We start from the raw sequence: 21,014 nt of genomic DNA, 5'->3' as shown, positions 1-21,014 counted from the left end.
GGAAGGCTCGGTCAGCGGGATGGGCTGTGGCAGCTCAAGCCCATGGAACTGCTCCTCCAAGGCCCAAAGTAGAGATGCGCGGCCCAAAGGCTTTTTTTCAGCAAAAAGGCCGAATAGAAATCCGCCTCGATGAAAACGGCAGGAGCTCTCCCCGGAAACCTTTTCCGCAAACCCTCCGTCCCCGCAGCCATGGAGGACACCACCACGCCGCCGCCGCCGCCGCCACAGCAGCAACAGCCGGAGCAGCAGGCGCCCGAGCTCGCCGGGGAGAAGCGCAAGAGGGAGGAGGAATCTCCGGCTGCGGCCTCCGGAGAGAATCCAGCCATGGAGGACACACCGCAGCCGCCACCGCAGCAGCAGCAAGAGGCGACCGAGCCCGCCGGGGAGAAGCGCAAAAGGGAGGAGGAGTCGCCGGAGGCAGCCCCCGGAGACGCCGCACCAGCATCAGCAGCAGCCGCCCCCGCCACGACCGGCGAGGGCGAGCGGCACCCGATGTCGAAGACGAGCCTGTGCTCCTTCTTCCGGCGGCGGGGGGGCGGCCCGGACGGGTGCAACCACGGGGAGGGGTGCCGGTACGCGCACACGGAGGAGGAGCTGCGGCCGCGGCCCGACGGCAGTTGGGACCCCACCTCCGACCGGGCCAAGAAGCTGCGCAGGGTCTCCGAGGAGGATGGGGAGGGGGCGGCCGGGGAGGAGAGGAGGGACCGCTGGGGGCAGGAGGAGGTCACCTTCGACGAGACCTCGCTCGACAAGTGCCTCGTCGGGCTCTCCCGGCACTGGCTCACCGACAGGCTCAAGGCCTTCCTCGACGAGCAGGCAAGTTCTAGTACTGCTTATCTCACATCTCCTACTACTTCATTTGTGTCTCCAGAAGAAATAGTCTAGTAAAGTAGGAACTGAAGTAGGCCATCTACACTGAACTAGATTGATGAACTGTACAGTTGCACTGAATCCACCGGAACCGATATAACCCTGAAGCTACCGACTCTTTTTGTAAGAAATCAGAAGCAGGAATCTAAAATTTGATGTGTTAGAAGGAGTCCATGGTAGTTCACTGTCAGGTGTAAGACGAAGTGGCTCAGGGGTGAGCAGTTTTTCTTATTCAGGTTTTCATCTCTTTAGTTGGCAATCTCATGGATATCACCAAACATGAGCTGGGACTTTTGAAACAAATCGGTGTAACCTGACAGCAGAACACCAGCCACCGACAGCATATGCCCAGTATATTATAATGTCGGTTGTTCAGATATGCGAAGCTAGTTATATATTGTATGAGTTTGGTAGGACAAAGGTGGCATGTTGCTTGCCTTGCCATGTTTTGCCATACATTTTGCAGAGAAAGGCTGCCTTTTTATCTGCTATATATTTGGCAAGTAAAACACAATAACTGTGATGTAACCAGACGCTTGTGCTGCTGAATTGCATAGAAAATGTCTTTGCATCTTTAAGGATTGGTTTATGTTCTGGGTTAAAGTATTGAGACTTTCAGAATGTCAAAAGTGCATGTGTATCGTGTGGAATATACTTTGTCTATTTTATGCTACCTTAACGCTATAACTTCAATGATGGTTGTGCAGGGAATCTCGTATGCTGTAGCAAAGAAGAAGAAAGGAATGACCGTTGGTTTTGTGACGTTTGAAACTGTTGAACAACTGAGAAATGCCGTGGAGGTAATTGTCCATTCGTTCGTGCTGGCGACCTGTTTGGCCATAGAACAAGTGATAATGAATTTTTGCCTTGCAACTTGAGTAGGTCCTTAAGGAGAATCGATCTGGTGGAAAGCAAATAAAGATAGCAGATGCCAATCGCAGGTCTCATCAGAAGTTGCATGCAGAAGGACCGGTATCTAATAATGGAGCAGCAACAGAAAACAGTAGTGACGCTGCTGCTCCTGCTGACGGAGCATCCGGACCTGAAGCAGCAGGAGCTAGTAAAAGAACTGTGCGTGACGCAGTTACGCCCCTTGCGCATATGGCATACAGTGATCAGCTAGAGCACAAAAAAAGTTCAGTTGCACAGTTACTTAAGAAACTTGTAAGATCAATTTCATGTCCATCCACTATTTTTATCTCTGAAGCAACTGTATATTTGCTGAAATTGTGTTCACTTATCTTGTTGTCTTGTACTGCAGACTCGGAATGCTAAGAAAGCTTGCCCAGCTGATGTTACATTACCAGATTGGATTTCCAACGCAAAGCAAATTGGTAACCTTCTACTCGTAGTATTGAACTGTTGATGTGCTATTTATTCTCAGTACTTGTGTTGATCACCATGTAGGTGTTTTACGAACACCTGGATACGAGATACAATATGGTATTCAATTTTTATTGTTCCTAGGCCTGTTACACAAAATAATAGATACACAATGTTGATATTGATAAGATATGTGTGTAACCTTGATTCACTACGGGGTAACAATTTACATTTCCGAGGATAGACGGACAGTGTCATGCATGGGATTGCATAGGCAATAGATACATGGCATCCTTATGTAGTGGGTGCTTGGTCCCTTGCCCTTTCCTAACACAACAACTCCTAACAGATTTGACTTTCTTATCCTAGACTTCGGATGCCTGTTGAACTTTGTCCTAATCCAACTATTTCCTATTCCACTCTCATTCACCTGGACTCTGCTTGTCCACTATGTATGTGCACATCAATTATTAACGTTAGCTATGCTCTGAGCAGCTTACAATTTTGTTTATGGTGTTGTCCTGTTAATGAACTCCTGGATTCGTTATCTGGAATGCTTAAAGGGAAACTCCAGAAAGTTGGGAACTCTTGCAATGCAGTACTGCTTCTTTTCAGTACCATTTAGAGTCTCTTCACCAAAATACAGAGATTATCTTGCTTGGATATAAAGTGTCTGTCAAGCTTTATCTCGATGAAAGTGAACACAACTAGCAGTGTAGCACACAACACACAAAGCTTTCTGAAAAAAAACTTTTATTAATATTCACCTATGAGTGTTTGCAACACATACAATTTGTGAGTTCATTTGCTTTGCTCTGTTGACCCGACTAATAATCCCGAGTGCCCGGCACATGTTATTTCATTGTTCTAAATAAAGAAATCTTACAAAAGGTTTTTTTTGGCTGTATCCTAAAACTAAACATATGCATGATAGCAGTTCTTTGTAGGTAACTGGCATAAACATGTTACATTAGCTGCAATCTGCCAAACGCGTTTTCATGCCCCACTTGTATGATCTTCTGCTCTTTAGCTTGTGCTAAGTGTCTGTCCAATCATCCAGGTGGTCTTTCTTGCAAGCTTGAAGGCATTCTGGAGTCCCCAGTGATTGATGGGTATCGTAATAAGTGTGAGTTCTCTGTGGGACATTCCTTGGCGGGTAAAAAGACGGTAGGGTTTATGCTTGGGAATTTCAGGTTGGTTTGTTGCTTCCTCTTTCTTTTTTTCTTTTTTGTTCACTGGTCTTCCAGCATTAATGATTGATACAACAAAATCTCAGGGAAGGTGTGACTGCTGTTGAGGAACCTGTGGACTGCCCAAATGTTTCCGCAATGTCCTGTAAATATGCTATGATATTCCAAGATTTTCTGCAGTTATCATGCTTACCCGCGTGGAACAGAGTTGATAATTCTGGGTTTTGGCGCCAATTCACAGTATGCTCTCGCTAAGCATTTAAATCTGCATCGCATGCTTCTGTTTCTGTTTTCTTTTGAGATTCTACATAGTTAATTTCTCTGTGCTTATCCACCTGACAGGGATAACTGTTTATTCTGTGGTTTCCATATTAGGTTCGAGAGGGAAGAAGCCCAGCTCAAGCTGTTGTTGCGGAAGATACACAAACACAAATATCAGAAGTCATGATTATTATCCAGGTTGTTTGGACTGACAATTAGATGTGCAGTCAGTTCAATGCAGTACAAATTTCCTGTTGGCAGTACCACTGACATGCTATACTTTCTATATTTCCAGGTATGCTCAACAGGTGTTGATGAGGTACTGATGAAAGATGAGTTTGCCAAATTGTCCAAGACACTGGTGCAGGGAGCTGCAACATGCTCACCTCCATTGCCTCTAACAACTATAGTAGTTCAAGTAAGTTTAAACAGTTGCATCAGAGCTATGATTCTATGCATTTTTTCCTTCAGGAATTCTGTGTTGCCTATGTCCATTAAGTTACTCTAGATGTAGTTTTATCCTAGTTTGTTAACTTAATATGTATTACAGTGCTCTGTGACAGTTCGGTAAGCCTGCTTAGCACTTGCCACCTAGTTGGTGACTTTGTACGTTTGAACAGTTATATAGCAGACTTTATTGTTTGAAGTGAACTTTACAAAGCTTTCTCTCCATTTCAAAATAGCAGTCATTTTAAAACATGTGCAATCAAACTTTTAAGACTTTGCCAACTAATACAGTTATACACAATTTTGGGAACGTGGTGACTGGTGAGTGATTTTTATGGCTATGTCTATTCTTCATTCAAGTTTAGACATGTCGGATGCAGTTTGTTTCGAGAAGTAGGCTTCTTTGTTATTCTTGAAATATTCGCTGCTAATGAAATTTTCACTCATGCAGGATCACGTAGGAATATCAAATGTAGCACCAGCTGACTGTCCACTGATCCCACTATTGGCTCCAGAAGTGGACCAATCAGAAGAGGGAGCAGTGGATAAAACAAGAATCCATGACCACATTAGCAATCTTCGGTTCTCTCTATCACCAACAGCATTTTTTCAGGTCTGTCTGAACTGCAAACCACTTTGCCAATTAAGCTTTGTTGTTAACTTTGGTATTGACTCACAAGTACACAGGTTAATACTCTTGCTGCAGAAAGATTGTACACCCTTGCTGGTGATTGGGCCAATCTCAATTCGGACACATTACTTTTTGATGTATGCTGTGGGACTGGAACAATTGGCCTGACATTAGCACACCGTGTTGGAATGGTGATTTCTTTTGCACATTTCATCTTATTGTGCATGATGGTTCTTGTTTCCAGTATATTGCACTACGCAGTTGTGAATGTTATATGGCTCTGTCATTGCTTTGGAATAGCATTTCTCATCGTTATGTTGCTGAATATGCTAGGTTGTTGGAATTGAAATGAATGAATCAGCGGTTGTGGATGCTCAGAGAAATGCTCTTATTAATGGTATAAAAAATTGCCGTTTTGTCTGCGGCAAGGTGAGACTCATTAATTAACCCTTATAAATGATTCTGTTGCTCTGGTGTCATTTGACTCCCCAATTATTTGTACTCAACACAATAATCTCAACTGAATCCTCATCCTGGGAATAAACAGGCTGAAGATGTGATGGGGTCTCTTCTCACAGAGTATCTTGGTTCGCCACAGCAGCACATTGCAGCTTCTGAAAGTAATTCAGAAGTTAATGCTACGGGGAAAAAGGAGGATATAGTTGGTGGTGCAGAGAATAATGGTAAAAGTATGGAGAGCTTAACAGAGAAAAATGACAGTGGTGAGATAAATGAGGACTTGGATGATGGGGTTAGCAAAGAGTTGGAAGGTGGACATGAGCAATCCAATGAGGCTGTTCGTAACCAAAATAGTGAGGAAGCATCGTCATTGGTCAATGAGGAGTCCATTGATGCAAAAGCAACTGACTGTTCCGAGCACCGCAAAACACGCGAGGAAGGTTCTTCGATTTCTAAAAATGATGTGCTTGCAGCTACTGCATGTCAGTTCAAGAACTTTGTTGCTATTGTAGATCCTCCACGTGCTGGGCTTCACCCTACTGTAAGTAAATCTCAGTCTTTAGTTTTCTTATCATAAATAATAGTTATTTTATAAATGCGTACTCGAGTCTTAATACCTGATACCTTGGAGCAAGCCTTAGCCCTTTGGTTGCTCGAGGTTTAATTATGTATGTCTTGTAGTGGTAATACATTGATGGATTTGAGCTATATCGTTCTTACCTGTGATATATTGTTAACTGTATGTCGCGGATGTCCATATAAATGAAGCAGACTTTACAGAAATTTTGTTTTTAATAGAGCTGCTGATTACTAGAGCAGTGCGGTTGCATTGCCAGGTACAGTAGATATCCAGGGTGTTGTTACAATAATAATACTAAAAATTATGTATAGATTTGAATTTAATATATGTAAATTACCATGCCGTGAAGCTGTTTGTTCCTGCATTATGACCCAACTAGCAAGCATGAACCTTGTCATTTACGAATGAATTTGCACGACTAAATAGTACCATGTTAGTTGATTGAAGCACGCCATGCTGATTGGTTCTACATATACATTGTTTTATTTTTTTCTGTATGCCATTCTGCTTGTGATTGGACTACCGACCTTTGTGGAGGATCAAAACTCACATCTTGAATATTTAATAGGTGATCAAGGTATTGAGGACTCATCCACGCATCCGTCGTCTAGTGTAAGTAGTACTCCCTATACCTATTCTATACTATACTGGTGAGCAGAGAAGTGATGTGAGCTCTGTACTCTACTGGTGAACAGAGAAGTAATGTGAGCTCTGTACTGTAATGGTGAACAGAGAAGTAAAGTTTCCCATCACGTGGTTATCATGCCATCTGGGAACAAAAATGCATTTATTGACATCTCAAATCTCAGTTGGAAAACATTAGAAGAAGTAAAAAGAGAAACAAAGACCTGTAGTTTTTTAGAAGTTTAAACTGATAATATTCCCATCTATTTTTCTTCTTACTGCTCTGACATTTACTCTTTGCTTCAATTTACCAGGTACATTTCCTGTAATCCAGACACTCTAGTTGCCAACGCGATCGAGCTCTGCACCCCATCAACCGAGCATAGGGAAAAGAACAAGGGCCACCGCGGATGGCGAAACATGAGCAGCGCCGGCCTCGCGAGGCAGAGGACCAAGTCGATGCCCAACTCGGAGCCCTTTGTCCCCAAGAGGGCCATGGCCGTCGATCTGTTTCCCCACACCTCGCACTGCGAGATGGTCATGCTCTTCGAGAGGTGAACGAAGCAGCCGTTGTTCATTTAATCCTTATTACTCTAGAGGTTAATTTAATCTCTGTCTGAGGACCATACCAGAATTTTCTTCGGTCTCCTCATTTTGTTGTACCAAATGTACTTGACCTAGAACCCTGACAGTAGTTGAGTGGAGATCTGTGTTGCTGTTGTCAACTGCATTTCTTTTTATTTTCTGCCTTGTTAGATGGATGCTGGAACTCAACCAATGACCCAGATCTGCCACATCCAAAATTGTAATGGTCCAGTGCCATTCTTGTCAGGTAAAACCTTAGAAATTGCAATGGTCCAGAGCCATTCTTGGCAGGGAAAACCATAATAAACCGATGGTCCTGGTGTCTGCACAAGATGTGATGAACAGTAGTAGTAGCAGCAGCAGATTTATTTGGCCTTGATTGTTTATCTTGTCAGAGAAGTTGAGTTCCTACTGATTTGGCAGCCAAACCATACAGAAATATGGCCTACATATAGATATAAAAAATATCTAATATCTATGGATGGATGGAGGGAGGGAGTGGATTTCATTTTCTGGTGCCCACAGGAAAGCAACGGCTCCCAATGGCAGTAGCAATCTCATCATCACAAGAGGATGAAGAGGAGGTGTGGTAGGTCCAGCATCATATTCATCCGAATGCGAGAGCAACCCTTGCCTTTATTGATGCCAAAGGCATCTATATATGTGGCAACGATGAACATGATGTGTTCTTACATGTTGATGATTGACAATTTATTTTTATGAGATTCTCCATGTATAAATTGCCGAGATTTTCCATGCCTTTCGATCGGTATCCAAGTGTCTTGGCCTCGCTTCGTATGTGACCTAAAGATTCGGAAACCGGCATCCAATCATTGCTTGCCCTGCTGCATATATATAGGAGTACAAACATGAAGTTTATAAATTGCGGTTATGTTTTGCTAAAAATTGCAGAGTTTAGCACTAGGAAGGATCATGCGTTTCTTGGTGGTGGACCAGCATTACATTGAAGCGCACACCAGGCTTGACCCGAAGACGAGGTCTCTGCTCATGGAATATAAATTGGGTGGTGCAACTAATAACACCCACTGACTATGCCGGTGGTGGTTATGATGAACTCTCTATGAAGGTGAAGGAGACCGAGCAGTGAGATGAGCACGTGCGAACTCATCCGGCCGGCCTTGTTTGGCTGCCGGGCAATAATAATGCCTTGAATTCTGGTACTAGCAAAGTCGTCCTTGACCTTTTACTAGATGCGACAACTCAAATTTAATGCCAATCATAAGGTGGTATAGGTGCTAATCTGTGAATCCTAACAAGATTACATATTGTGGTATTACCCTTTTAAGATGATAAATTATGTGCATGAATTTTAAATATGTTGTCCAACTGTCTCTGAAGATACTGGTCAGTAGTCAAAAAACTTCATAAGTCTACTGCGCTCGCGCTAAACGACAACATTTATGGAACTTGTAAGAGCAAAATGACGAACAATATATTAGGAGCGAAAACCCAGCGAAGCTATTCTTCCTAGTCGTCGAAATTCCACATGCATCCCCGCAACAACAACAAAATTCCACATGCATTGTTCCTGGCGATGAAAGAAAAAAGATACGTATAAACATTTCCATTTTGCAGAAGAAATAAAAAAGGACATTCCACAAGCGTCCAAAGGCAAAAGCAGCGTTTCATGGGCTGATCATTTTTGCTCCCACGTGTGTGCGATGGCTGATTCCAGCTGCTTCATTTTTGTCATGTATATATGGGGCCATTTATTTGTAATAACTGGGGCAGATGGATAAGGAAGTCTGACCAGAATGCCCTTATCGGACAAGCAGATATGGACCGTGTGGTGGAGAGAAGCGTCATTGTTAATATGCAAAATCCTGCACCAATCGTTGCCGCCGTCTATACATAAAAATTTACCTGCTCATGTCACCCGGATCTCCGGGGATCTGCGCTCCAACTGATTTCCGTATACACGCAGTCTTTGTCATTGTCAACCTCGCGTTGACTTTACTATCATGACACGTCATGCAAGAGCAAGAGAGACGGAGAGGCTTATCTTGCACACGTGGCGGTTGAGCTGGACACCTGTCAAGGCCTCACGGGTGTTTGTATTAAACTCGAGATGTGATCTCGCTTTTGCTTTGCATCTCCATGAAATGATAAACAAGGTCGTCTCGTGGATTATCTGTTGGAGCGATTTGGTGCTGTCTCAAGATCTGTTGGAGCGATTTGCTCATCAATCCTTTCGTTTGATCGTCCGTCCACTTTGCAAAAACGAAATCAATCAGCCTTGGTAGTACGGGGAAATATCAGGTGCTATCAACACTTAGATGCTACCATGATATCAATATATTTTTTTTAAATTTAAATGTTTCAAAAAACTCTAAAAAAAGACATGGATGTTTGTAACATACGTGTCTACAAACCCTAAAAAATTCAGATCCAAATTCGATATACACATTGAGAAAAAAAAGATAAATCTGACGTCAATAGTGTAGTTTTTCACACTATTCATGTTTTTATCTTTATAGACACTATTCATGCTGAGTTTGTCCTTTTTTTCTCAATGTGTATATCGAATTTGGCTCTGAATTTTTTAGGGTTTGTAGACACATGTGCTGCAAAGATCTATGCTTTTTTTCAAAAAAATATTTGAATTTGAATTTTTCGAATTGGTACCATGAGAGCATCTAAGTGCTGGTATCACCAGATATTATCCCTGGTAGTAGTATGTACAATAATCAATGTTCTTTCCACAAACAAAAGCTACTTACTGGCACATGTGCCGAGTGGCCTAGTGCAGCATGCAACTTAATCTGATTGGTCGAAAGCACGCAGCACACACCGTATAAAGTTCACACAACCCTGGTAAATATCATGCACGTCGTAATCTAACACAAGTTGCATTCAAGCTCCGTGCATGGCCTCGCTCCAATCGTACTAGTGCTAGTGCAGATCCCTGTCAAACAGATTCGTACTGCGTTTTCTACGTACTGCTGCTGTTCGCTTTGGGACAGAAGTCACGAGCTGTCAATTTCTGCAGAAATATACAACGCGTTTATCATCTTTACGTTTTCGTCAATGCATATCGCCCGGGGCAGAGTGACCCTCTAAGAGCAACTCTAGCAGACCCCGCATTTTGCCGACCCGTAAAATGTATTTGCAGGTCGCACGGAGCGGTTATGCAGGCCGAAATTTGCGGCGGCAGACTAGAAACCGCAAACAAACCCCTAAAAATTTTAAAAAAATTATTTCGCGCGAGAAATTTAAGCAACAGCTCGCCGGAGCTCGCTCGCATACATGGTTCTTTTTCGCATAATAAGTTCATACACGCCACATACATACATAAATGTTAGATATGCTAGACAGGGCCTACGCTACCGCATCACTGCAACAAAATTGAGCTCACCGGAGCTCTTGCGGTAGCTGCCCACCGGCGGCGATCAGTCGGAGTCGGAGGAGTCGGAGCCGAGGTCGACGAAGAGCTTCGCCTGCTCCTCCTTCATCACGCGCAAGTCGGCCTCCTTCGATGCCTGCGCCTGCGATGCCGTGAGGCCCGTCTCGAGGAAGAGCCGCTCGTACTCGAGCTCGCGCCGGATGCGCTCTTCCATCTCCTGCAGATCCCTCGCCGACCGCTCGAGGAGCTCCTCCTGCCCCGGTGGGAGGTAGTCCTCGGGTCCGATGACGCCTCGGCGCGGCGGCGCATCGGGCACGGCCTCCTCCGGCTCCCTCTTCACCGGAACGAGCCGCGAGCTCGATGCGCCCGCGGATGAGCTCCCCGCGGACCAGTGGCCGGATGAGCTCCCGGCGGACCAGTTGCCGGAGGAGGCGCGACGGCGACGGGCGCGCTCGAGCTCGAACTCGTCGAGCTCGCGCCGGTTGAATGCCGGCGGCGGCCGGGCACCCCCCCCCCCCTTGCGCACGGCGTCAGATCTGGCGCGGCGGCGGCGCTCCGCCTCATCCCCCTGAGTCGGCCATGGTGGTTCAAGGCTCGCCGGCGACGAGAAATCGAGCGGCGCGGTGGGGAATTGGAGAGGAACGCGGCGGCGGGAGGATAGGGTTTCGACCCGCATCTGCCCCGCAAACCCGCAGTTATAGTGGCTCGGGGGTTGCGTTTGCGGGCTGCGGCAAAAAAAATTACGGGCCGGACACCGATGCGGGCTCTGATCTGGCCAGAAAAATTGGTCGAACCCGTATAATCGGCGGAATTATGCGGGTGTGCGCCGGATGCGGGGTCTGCTAGAGTTGCTCTAATTCCAAATGCAAAGTCTCACCCCACCCGCCCTTGGTACTCCTAGTGGTGAATTTTTCCCGGGTGGAAGCTGCGCAAGTTATGTAGAAAATGACGCAAAAAATATCATAATGCTCTTGGGTTCCCATGTATAAACTTTCTCGGACTTGGCAAAAACATATGCTTCCAAGTGTTGAAAAAGTTCCGAAAATAATCACATGGATAGGTGCCAGCTCGAAACTACCTACGTAAAATTCCACAAAGTAATGTGATGATTTGCAACCTACATGAAAAATAAAGAAATGAGAATGATAGAATATATGTTTTGAAACATAAATTATTACCTTTATCAGTTTCTCCTTTCTGTCCTTACATGAGTAATTTTCGAACCTATACTCTATGAGCATGATATTTTTTTTAACATATAAATATGCTCTTCTCTAAGTTTCATGAAATGGGTTCCAGTGTACCTTGGTTAAAAACACGTTCTCGAGAATGACTGCGATAGTCTGTTATCAAGATTGTTGTATCGGCATACTTGGCAATACCATTTTTGGTGTGTTATGTCTATTTAGCGTTTTTGTATTCATGACATAGTAGACATACTTATATTATAATTTAAAATGTGTATAAAATTATAATAAACTTATATTTTTATGAATTAAATTCTGCAGATTTTGGTCCACTTGCTCGCAAGTTAAACGTGTTTCGGTTATTTTAATTGACAGTTTAATCACTTAAAAGTCGAATCCCCCAATTTTTCTGTCTGTTCATGTATCAAACGAGCAATCTTGTATAAATTGTGTGATCGAGAGAAGCGTCCTTTTCAATTTGAAAAAAATCCTGCACCAATCATGTTGCAGCGGTCTAAACTTTAATTTACCGGCCTGTTTATGTCAGCTGATCACCAGAGATCAGTCCCATGCATGCATGTGTTGGCCACAAATGGAAATGATCTCATTACTTGATCTTGTAGAGTAGCCATATACGGCGTTTTGTCCATCTCGCATTGACTTTCTTATCTGCACGTCACACAGATCGAGCAGGCGAGAATTAATTTGCACATGTGGCAGTCGCTCTGGACACGTGTCCCTTGACACGTACGTCTCCCACTAGAAAGTGCCCCGGTAGGAAAGTGGACTAATCACGTGGATGTTGACACGTGGATTGGGTGGATTTGTTAGTGCTCATCATTCCTCTCTTGATCATCCGTCCACTTTGCAAAAGCAAATCAACCAGTCTTGGTACGTAAAGTACATACTAATCAATGCTTATTCCAAACTAAAGCTACTTACAGTACACATCAAATTCTCTCTTTAATTTTTGTAAGAAGATAATGGTTGGTTTTGTATGAAAAGTATTCGCTAATAAACCTACCTTTTTGTAGCACAATGTGCTGATTTGATCACTCGGTGCCTTACCGCAACATGCAACTTAATTTGATTGGTCATGGCTCATAAGCATGCAAACAACACATATACCGGATAATTACAGGTGCCTTGTTTACTTTCTCAACCCTAGCAAATATCATGCACGTCATAATCCATTTCTTCCACGATAAGCTTCCAATCTACTCATAATCAATCATGGCAACACAGAGAACACCGGGGATAATAAAAAATTACAATCAGCTCCTTGGACCACCGACGACTATAAGACTAGAGCGAGTCAAAGACACGCCACCATCATTGCCCCTCCCCCATCGAAGCTGGGAAAACCTTCTTATAGTAGACAGTCGGAAAGTCGTCATGCTCAAGCCTGACAGGACCAGCGCATCATAGCAGCAACCATCGTCGATGAAGTGGGTCGTAGATTGGATGGATCGACATGTAAACACACGAACGAAGACCAAATCCAAGCAGATCCATCAAATGCCAGCACCGACCGGATCTCACGAGATCAGTTGAAGACGAACCTACACACACACCCTCCGACGATGCTAGACGCACTATGAAACTGAGATCGAACAGGAGAGACATTAGTCCTACCGAGAAACATCACCGCCGTCACACAGCGGTTGCACCAACAGGAGGGGGAGAAAACCTAATCGGCTAAGAGTCTTTCTTGAGGAGGAGGAAATAATCGACTTCTCGGTGCACGTCATGATCTAGCACTCAAGATGCATTCAAGTTCCCGCGTTGCGACTACTACCAATAACCAAAATTGCATGGCCTCATAAATCGTACTACTAGCTACTAGTTGGTGCAGATCCCTTTCAAGCAGATTTGTATTTTTCGTGCGCACGCACGTACCGTCCCCTTTGGAGCACAAGTCGCGGGCAGTCCATTCCGTAGAAATATTTACGCGTTTCTATCATCTTTACATTGTTGTCGAATTATATCACACGCGCTAACACGCCAGGGCAAATTCGGACGCAAGTCTCTGTCCTTTGTGGCGAATCGCTTCCATTCCAAATGGAAGTCGTCCTAAGATGTCGTGCAAGCTATGCGGAGAATGACCGCAGGAATCTGTCTTCAAGGCTGTCGGCATCGGCATACTAGGTAGAGTATCGGTTTTTTTTCTTTTCCTGACTTTTTTTTTTTCAGGAAGGCCGAATGCCATATATTAGATAAAATCAGCCCTTACAAAAATAACAAATTACACTTCCACCCGGTCGGTATATTACTCGGGCAAGGACCGAGATCCACCATCCCTCCATGGCCCTAAGGCCACGGGAGACGAGGCGGACCGACCCTGGTGCCGGCGCGAGGCAGAAGAAACCCTAGCAGCGGCTGGGATAGAGCGCCTCCTGAGATAAGATAAGTAGGATATGTCCGACGCTTATCCATGTATGTGCTACATTTGACAACAAATCTAAAGATATGTTTTTCATAAAGATATAATGTATGTATCTCTGGTTAAGCTGAAGACGTAAAAATTAGTGCCCGACTTATAAACCGAACAGGAGGGAGTAAGCAAGTCCTTGAGAGAGAAAAATCAGCGTCGTCTTCCTCATGCATCAATCCATGCCCTCCGCGAGCAAAACTCATTGTCGCCTCTGGGCATAGCTTTAGCGAAGCAATCTAGTTGAAACTCAAGAGCTTGAATAAGCAATAGCGGGAAGTCATCGATATAGACCAGAACACGCCAACCATCACAATATAGGCAGATCGCGTCATCCGGAAGAAGTTGACATCAAAGAGGGCCAGAAGAGTTATACAAACCTTGCAAGTCCCTAACCAGGCCCCATATTAATCAGACGGAGAAGGAATTGTAGAACAAAAAAAACATGATGCGACATCATTTCATCCATAGGGTGTTGCTGATCACACGTCTTGGGCTCGCTTTAGCTTTTGTAGTCGTTGCTAGGTGGTTTTGGAAACTGGATTTAATTTTTTATTATTTGTGATGTTCGTTGCACTGCCATAGTCGAAGATGAATAGATCAAAGTTTTTCTGGATTTTTTTTGCTTCAAAATACATTTTTCTTTTTATTTCGGTAAAGGAGGAATACCCGGCTTCTGCACTTGTAAAAAAACCCAGAGGGCGCAGGTGTGGTCCGGAGAGCGTGCCGCCACGACAAATCCACATCGTCCGGGTCCGGGAGCCAGCCGGTGACCTCGCACATGGGATGAGAAAGAGATGGCCTCCTCACTCCTCTCCTCTGCTGGTCACTGAGAGAGGTCGGAAGCTTCGTGCCATGTGCGAGCTGCTCGCTCGCTCCTAGGTCGTCGTGGCCGTTCCAACAAAACAGTAACGCGTCGCCACTAGGTACGACGACGCCAAAAAGTACGGCGACGAAGATCCGCCGAACCTTTTCCCCTCTCCCGCCACCTCTCCTTTGTGCCTGTGCCTGTGCCTGCGCGTCTTCTTCTCCACTCGCGCAGCCCAGCCTCCCCTATTTATGGCCCCGCCCGGTCACATCCCACCACCGCCCCCCGCTGCCAACCGAATCGCCTGCGCCACTAGCAGAGGCAGAGCCATACCCCAATCGTCGCCGCCCCTCGATTAGACTTCCCACTCCATCCCACCGTTTCAAACCAACCGGAGGCAGAGGAGTGTGTTCTTGAGCAACCCACGGCTCCGGTCCAGGAGCCGCCATGGATTCCCCGCGGATGGAGCAGGTGACTTGCTTGCTGTTATTACTTAGAATCCAACTAATTCCCTCCTGCTCCTCGTTTCGTGTACTGCTGCCGCTTTCTTGCTGCCAGAGGCCGGGGTTCAGTGAGCCGGTGGGTGAAACTGAAAGCAGAGCATGTGGTTGCTTGCCTCTTCTTTTCTTCTTCGTGGCCATATGGTTGGTCACTAGTGACTAGCCGGTAGTAGTATGCATCATGCATGTGTGCTCATCTTAGTTGGTCACTCGCGTTGCGTGTCTGTCAGTTGATTCGTGTGGATTCAAGCTGTTTTCAGTTGATGAGCTCAAGCCTTTCTCTGCTTCTTCTTCTTCCTCTTCGATTTGCAGGAGAGTAGCAGTACTACAATAACAAATCCAATGCAAGGAGGAGGAGGAGGAGGAGGAGGAGGCCCCGCGCCTGACGACCAGCGGCCCAAGAGGCCGCCGCACCTCTCCATCGACATCCCGGCGGCGAGCAGCGTGCCCCTCACACCGACGGCGGCAGCAGAGGCAGAAGCCGTGGCAGCAACTCCGGGTTCCAACGCCAGCAGAACACCCGGTTCAGGTTCCGGTCCCGGTAAGCCGCCGGCGCCGCAGCGCACGCCGTCCTTCATGCTGCGGCAGACGGTGCGGAGCCTCCTGCCGGGAGGGGGCAGCTTCAAGTCGTCGGTGAGAGACTACGAGGCCTCCCTCTCCAGGCTTTTCAGCGGGAGGATCGCCAGGACGTCCTCGCTCCCGGCGGTGGACCACGCCCTGGCGGCCTCCGTGCACGCCGCCGACAAGACGCCGCCCAGCGCTCCTGCCGCCGCCGCCGTAAGCATTTTGATTTGACTTAGTTTTTCTTTGTTGGGACTATGATGATCGTGAGCTGAGATTACCATCTTCGTTGCTGAATTTATCTGAACTTTTTTGGTTCTGTCGGTGGTGGTGGCAGGACAACAAAACTGGCATGCACCGGTCGCAGTCCCTCCCGATGAACATGAAGAAGTTCAGCTCCGCCAAGAGCATCAAGAGGATGAACTCGCTCGGCGGCGTGTACCGCGTCGTCCCCTCCACGCCGCGAGCCCCCGCCGCGACCAGCAATGCCGTGCCGGACATAGTCCCCACAGAACCAGGTGGGTGGATGCACATCACTCTCCAACATCCAGTATGAATCCTGCTGCTACCTCTGCATGCAGCATCGGTCTAAATTCAGTCAGACAGAGCTCCTGAGACTGCACACACACACACAAGGTGCTAATGGGCGACACCGTCTAGCTGCTCCATGCAGGGGCCGGAGAGGGGGAGGACGACCACGGGGAGGACATCGCGGAGGAGGAGGCGGTGTGCCGGATCTGCATGGTGGAGCTGTCCGAGGGGGGCGGCGCCATGAAGCTGGAGTGCTCCTGCAGGGGTGAGCTCGCACTGGCACACACCGACTGCGCGCTCAAGTGGTTCGGCATCAAGGGCACCAGGACCTGCGAGGTGTGCAAGGAGGAGGTCCAGAACCTCCCCGTCACCCTGCTACGCGTCCAGAGCACGCGCGCCGGCGACGCGAGCCGCGCCACCGGTCCGCGATACGTCCGGTACAGGTAGGATCAAATGTTGACAAAACAAACATTACAATTTGTGTATATGTTGTTACTTGTGAAGTTTGTGTTCCTCATTTGGAGGTCAGGTCAGGTAACACCTGTGATGCTTTGGAGAGGGACTTGGTAGTATTATATGGGCAGTTTGGCAGCCTAGTTTGAGGAGAACAAGTTTGCATCCTGCTGATCTTACCTACTTTGTGACAGATCAACATAGAATTTCTTCTAGAGTTTGAAATGATGTGTGCTAAGCTGCTAATAGTATACTAATCATACCTGGTACAGTTATAGACAACAAGTTTTCATGCTGCTCATCTTACCTACTTCCTGACAGATCAACATAGAATTTCTTCTAGACTTGGAGTGATGTGTGCTAAACTGCTAATAGTTTTTATAAACATAGTACAGTCATTGATTTATGTAACCTAACGTGTGATTCTTTTCGTCATTTTGTTAATCAGGCTGTGGCATGGGACACCTATCCTTGTGGTCATCAGCATCCTCGCATACTTCTGCTTCTTGGAGCAATTGCTGGTATTTTATACCCCTCTCTTGTTGATTGCTTATAAAACTTCCTTACATGTTGCCGATAAATTCTTTTTGTTTTTGGTGTCTCATAGGTTGCGCATAACGGCTTCGCCGCCCTGGCGATTTCTCTGCCATTCTCATGCATCCTAGGCCTCTTCTCATCACTCACCACAACAAGCATGGGTACTACATCATTGAACCACCATCCACCTCAGAACACATACTGAAATTTTTGATGTGACTGCCTTGATGGAACCCTCATTGCAACGGTAACTGACTTGAATTGCGCGTGTCTGCAGTGGCGAGGAGATACGTGTGGATCTACGCGGCGATCCAGTTCCTCTTCGTTGTGTTTTTCACGCATTTGTTCTACAGATATGTAAGCAAGACAGAGCATACTCTGCTCACACCCCCTGAGGTTCTGGACAGTTTTGTTGATGGCAATACTGATGCCTGGGAACTGTTTTGTTTGTTGCAGCTGCATTTGCAGGCTGTGATATCCATCATCCTGGCCACCTTTGCGGGCTTCGGCGTGGGGATGATCGGCAACTCCATCATCATCGAGGTGCTGAGGTGGAGGACGATGGCCCCGGCCCAGCCGCGACGTGCTCACAGGCCACGCGTGGCGCAGCAGCAGGCTCCGACATCCGGTCAACCTTCAGGCGAGCCGTCAGCCACCGGTGAGGGACAGCGTAGCGCCACCGTCGACATTGAGAATCCAGCCGCCCCTCAAGCATAAACATATGGAATTTAGTTTGTAGCTATGTGCTGTTGGTTGGTACTTGAGAGTTTGGGACCTTGCTGTATAAATGGTAGTGGAAGGAGGAGGTTTGGAAGTTTTTTCATGGTCTGGATGCAAAATCTTTCTGAGTTTTTTGTTGCAGCATGTTGTAAGGAACTACAGTGACGTGCTATATAGTACTCCCTCCGTTCCAAAATAGATGACTCAACTTTATACTAACTTTAGTATAAAGTTGGGTCATCTATTTTGGAACGGAGGGAGTATGTAGCAGCTCCTGAAGAAGGATTCAGTAGCATTTGTCATGGTGTACAAAGTATGTCAGGCATATATGGCTGTGCTCTCTGCTCTGATCTGCACTTGTCTTATTTTTTTTGAATCAAAGGGATTTCCCCTGCCCGAACTTTAGTAAAAGCAGAGGCAAAAAGCCACCAAATCCAAACATTTAACAGCTCTAGGCCACAACCAGAAAGTAGCTGCGACGGAATTATTACAACTTTGGCAAAGTTTGCAGAGTTCAAATGGGCGTCTAACAGGTTACAACAGGGTAGTAACCCAAAGATGAACAGCAGAGCAGCAACTACTACCAATGTAACCTATCAAACCTGTGCACTTGTCTAGGGCAGGAGCATGTAAATCCCACTGAAAATCTTGAAGTAAATGGACTGTTTTTTCTTATTTGGCATGTCTTATCACACATATTGGCTGCTGCTGATTGTCACAAGAGATGGATGATAGCTCAAGAGTATAGGAAACAATAATTCCTCTAGACATTTCCTTTCAGTGTGCCGATATTCATATCTTTTCCTTGGCACTTGTGCTGATATTCATATCTTCTCCTTGGCACTTGTCACCGTCGTTTTCTCGGCTGAATGAATTGGATGCATCAACAGTAAGCTTCAGCAGTGATACCCCGTATACGTAACCCAGGCCTCATGTTAATATTCTCCCTATAACTTTAGACAATGACAGTTGAGGAAGCTAGGTCGACAAAGAGGTTAGGTTCAGAACATTTCTGATCTCCTGTGGTAAAAGGGAAGAATCGGAATGGCCACGCGTAGTCCAAGCTGCTGCGTGAGCACGACTTGCGAGCCTTGCCGTGCAGAGGAAGAAAACCTTTTGGAAATGCTCCCTCCATTTTAGTGAACGAGTGACGCACCCTTTTCAAAATTTTAACTATGACTGCTCTTTTACATTTAACTTTGATTGTTAATTTAATCAACAAGTTTATAGACAACAAGTTTTCATGCTGCTCATCTTACCTACTTCGTGACAGATCAACATAGAATTTCTTCTAGACTTGGAGTGATGTGTGCTAAACTGCTAATAGTTTTTATAAACATAGTACAGTCATTGATTTATGTAACCTAACGTGTGATTCTTTTTGTCATTTTGTTAACCAGGCTGTGGCATGGGACACCTATCCTTGTGGTCATCAGCATCCTCGCATACTTCTGCTTCTTGGAGCAATTGCTGGTATTTTATACCTCTCTCTTGTTGATTGCTCAGAAAACTTTTTAAAATTCAATAAATATGTTTGATAAATTCTTTTGTTTCTGGTGTCTCATAGGTTGCGCACAACGGCTTCGCCGCCCTGGCGATTTCGCTGCCATTCTCATGCATCCTAGGCCTCTTCTCATCACTCACCACAACAAGCATGGGTACTGCATCATTTAACCACCATCCACCCCAGAACACATCCTGAAAATTTTGATGCGATTGCCTTGATGGAACACTCGTTGCAACGGTAACTGACTTGAATTGCGCGTGTCTGCAGTGGCGAGGAGATACGTGTGGATCTACGCGGCGATCCAGTTCCTCTTCGTTGTGTTCTTCACTCATTTGTTCTACAGATATGTAAGCAAAACAGAGCATACTCTGCTCGCACTGCTTGAAGTTTCTGAACGGTTTGTTATGCAAGTGTTGATGTCTGGGAACTGTTTGTTTGTTGCAGCTGCATCTGCAGGCTGTGATATCCATCATCCTGGCCACCTTTGCGGGTTTCGGCGTGGGGATGATTGGAAACTCCATCATCATCGAGGTACTGAGGTGGAGGACTATGGCCCCGGCTCAGCCGCGCCGTGCTCACAGGCCACCACGTGTTGCGCAGCAGCAGCAGCAGCCGGCCCCGGCATCCGGTCAGCCTTCAGGCCAGCCCTCAGCCGTCGGTGAGGGACAGCGTAGCGCGACCGTCGACATTGAGAATCCGGCTGCCCCTCCAACATAAACATATATAGTTGAGTTTGTGGCTATGTGCTGTTGGTTCATGCTTGAGAGCTTGTGTCCTTGATGTATAAATGGTAGAACAAAGAGGTTGTCTGGAAGTTTTTTCATGGTCTGGATGCAAAATCTGAGTTTCTTGTTGCAGCATTTGGTGAGGAACTACAGTTGTTAGATTAGATATAAGCTCCTGAAAGAGGATTCAGTAGTAGTATGTGTCATGGTGTACCAAGTATGTCAGGCATATGGATAAGCTCTCTGTTCTGCTCTGCACTTGTCTCTCTTTTTTTTGAATCAAAAGGGTTTCCTTCGCCCCAACTTTATTAAAAGCAGAGTCAAACAGCCACCAAATCCAAACATTCAACAGCTCTCGGCCACAACCAGGAAGTAGCTGCGACGGAATTATTACAACTTTGGCAATGAAGAGTTCTAACAGGTTACAACAGGGTAGTAGCCCAAAGATGAAGAGCAGAGCAGCAACTACTACCAATGTAACCTATCAAACCTGTGCACTTGTCTAGGGCAGGAGCATGTAAATCCCACTGAAAATCTTGAAGTAGGAAACAATAATTTCCTCTCGACATTTCCTTTCAGTGTGCTGATATTCATATCTTTTCCTTGGCACTTGTGCTGATATTCATATCTTCTCCTTAACACTTGTCACAGTCGTTTTCTCAGCTGAATGAATTGCATGCATCAACAATAATCTTCAGCAGAGATACCCCGTATACGTAA

At 46.0% G+C, this 21,014-nt stretch overlaps 3 protein-coding genes across 3 annotated transcripts; all 3 read left to right on the top strand.

Annotated features, from left to right (window-relative positions):
- The first annotated feature begins 137 nt into the window (after nucleotides 1-137).
- Nucleotides 138-7,125, top strand: LOC123051124 (zinc finger CCCH domain-containing protein 24). The gene is made up of 14 exons (XM_044473918.1): nucleotides 138-816; nucleotides 1,578-1,670; nucleotides 1,753-2,034; nucleotides 2,132-2,204; nucleotides 3,254-3,386; nucleotides 3,470-3,623; nucleotides 3,759-3,842; nucleotides 3,940-4,062; nucleotides 4,543-4,704; nucleotides 4,779-4,913; nucleotides 5,056-5,151; nucleotides 5,270-5,722; nucleotides 6,330-6,373; nucleotides 6,700-7,125. The coding sequence occupies exons 1-14, from the start codon at nucleotides 190-192 to the stop codon at nucleotides 6,941-6,943; spliced, it is 2,703 nt and encodes a 900-aa protein (XP_044329853.1). The 5' UTR covers nucleotides 138-189; the 3' UTR covers nucleotides 6,944-7,125.
- Nucleotides 7,126-14,895: 7,770 nt separating this feature from the next.
- LOC123051121 (uncharacterized) lies at nucleotides 14,896-18,203 on the top strand. Its single transcript, XM_044473909.1, has 8 exons — nucleotides 14,896-15,231; nucleotides 15,573-16,037; nucleotides 16,159-16,339; nucleotides 16,495-16,795; nucleotides 17,254-17,326; nucleotides 17,413-17,503; nucleotides 17,620-17,699; nucleotides 17,799-18,203. Exons 1-8 carry the CDS (start codon nucleotides 15,208-15,210, stop codon nucleotides 18,057-18,059), a joined length of 1,476 nt encoding a protein of 491 aa, XP_044329844.1. The 5' UTR covers nucleotides 14,896-15,207; the 3' UTR covers nucleotides 18,060-18,203.
- An 821-nt stretch (nucleotides 18,204-19,024) lies between these two features.
- On the top strand, nucleotides 19,025-20,286 carry LOC123055494 (uncharacterized). Its single transcript, XM_044479494.1, has 5 exons — nucleotides 19,025-19,056; nucleotides 19,463-19,535; nucleotides 19,630-19,720; nucleotides 19,837-19,916; nucleotides 20,014-20,286. The coding sequence occupies exons 1-5, from the start codon at nucleotides 19,025-19,027 to the stop codon at nucleotides 20,284-20,286; spliced, it is 549 nt and encodes a 182-aa protein (XP_044335429.1).
- Nucleotides 20,287-21,014: the final 728 nt, after the last annotated feature.

This window comes from Triticum aestivum, chromosome 2D, assembly GCF_018294505.1.
Source record: "Triticum aestivum cultivar Chinese Spring chromosome 2D, IWGSC CS RefSeq v2.1, whole genome shotgun sequence".
NCBI classification, from domain to species: domain Eukaryota; kingdom Viridiplantae; phylum Streptophyta; class Magnoliopsida; order Poales; family Poaceae; genus Triticum; species Triticum aestivum.
Note: the sequence above shows the minus strand (reverse complement) of the source record. Positions and strands in the feature narration are given on the sequence as shown.

Coding starts and splice junctions, on each gene's coding strand:
- LOC123051124 (XM_044473918.1), top strand. CDS start 190: ATGGAGGACACCACCACGCCGCCGCCGCCGCCGCCACAGCAGCAACAG. Junction 2,205..3,253: donor TTCCAACGCAAAGCAAATTG/GTAACCTTCTAC, acceptor CCAATCATCCAG/GTGGTCTTTCTTGCAAGCTT. Junction 4,914..5,055: donor TAGCACACCGTGTTGGAATG/GTGATTTCTTTT, acceptor TGAATATGCTAG/GTTGTTGGAATTGAAATGAA.
- LOC123051121 (XM_044473909.1), top strand. CDS start 15,208: ATGGATTCCCCGCGGATGGAGCAG. Junction 15,232..15,572: donor ATTCCCCGCGGATGGAGCAG/GTGACTTGCTTG, acceptor TTCGATTTGCAG/GAGAGTAGCAGTACTACAAT. Junction 16,796..17,253: donor CCGCGATACGTCCGGTACAG/GTAGGATCAAAT, acceptor TTTGTTAATCAG/GCTGTGGCATGGGACACCTA.
- LOC123055494 (XM_044479494.1), top strand. CDS start 19,025: ATGACAGTTGAGGAAGCTAGGTCGACAAAGAG. Junction 19,057..19,462: donor GAAGCTAGGTCGACAAAGAG/GTTAGGTTCAGA, acceptor TTTGTTAACCAG/GCTGTGGCATGGGACACCTA. Junction 19,536..19,629: donor GCTTCTTGGAGCAATTGCTG/GTATTTTATACC, acceptor GGTGTCTCATAG/GTTGCGCACAACGGCTTCGC.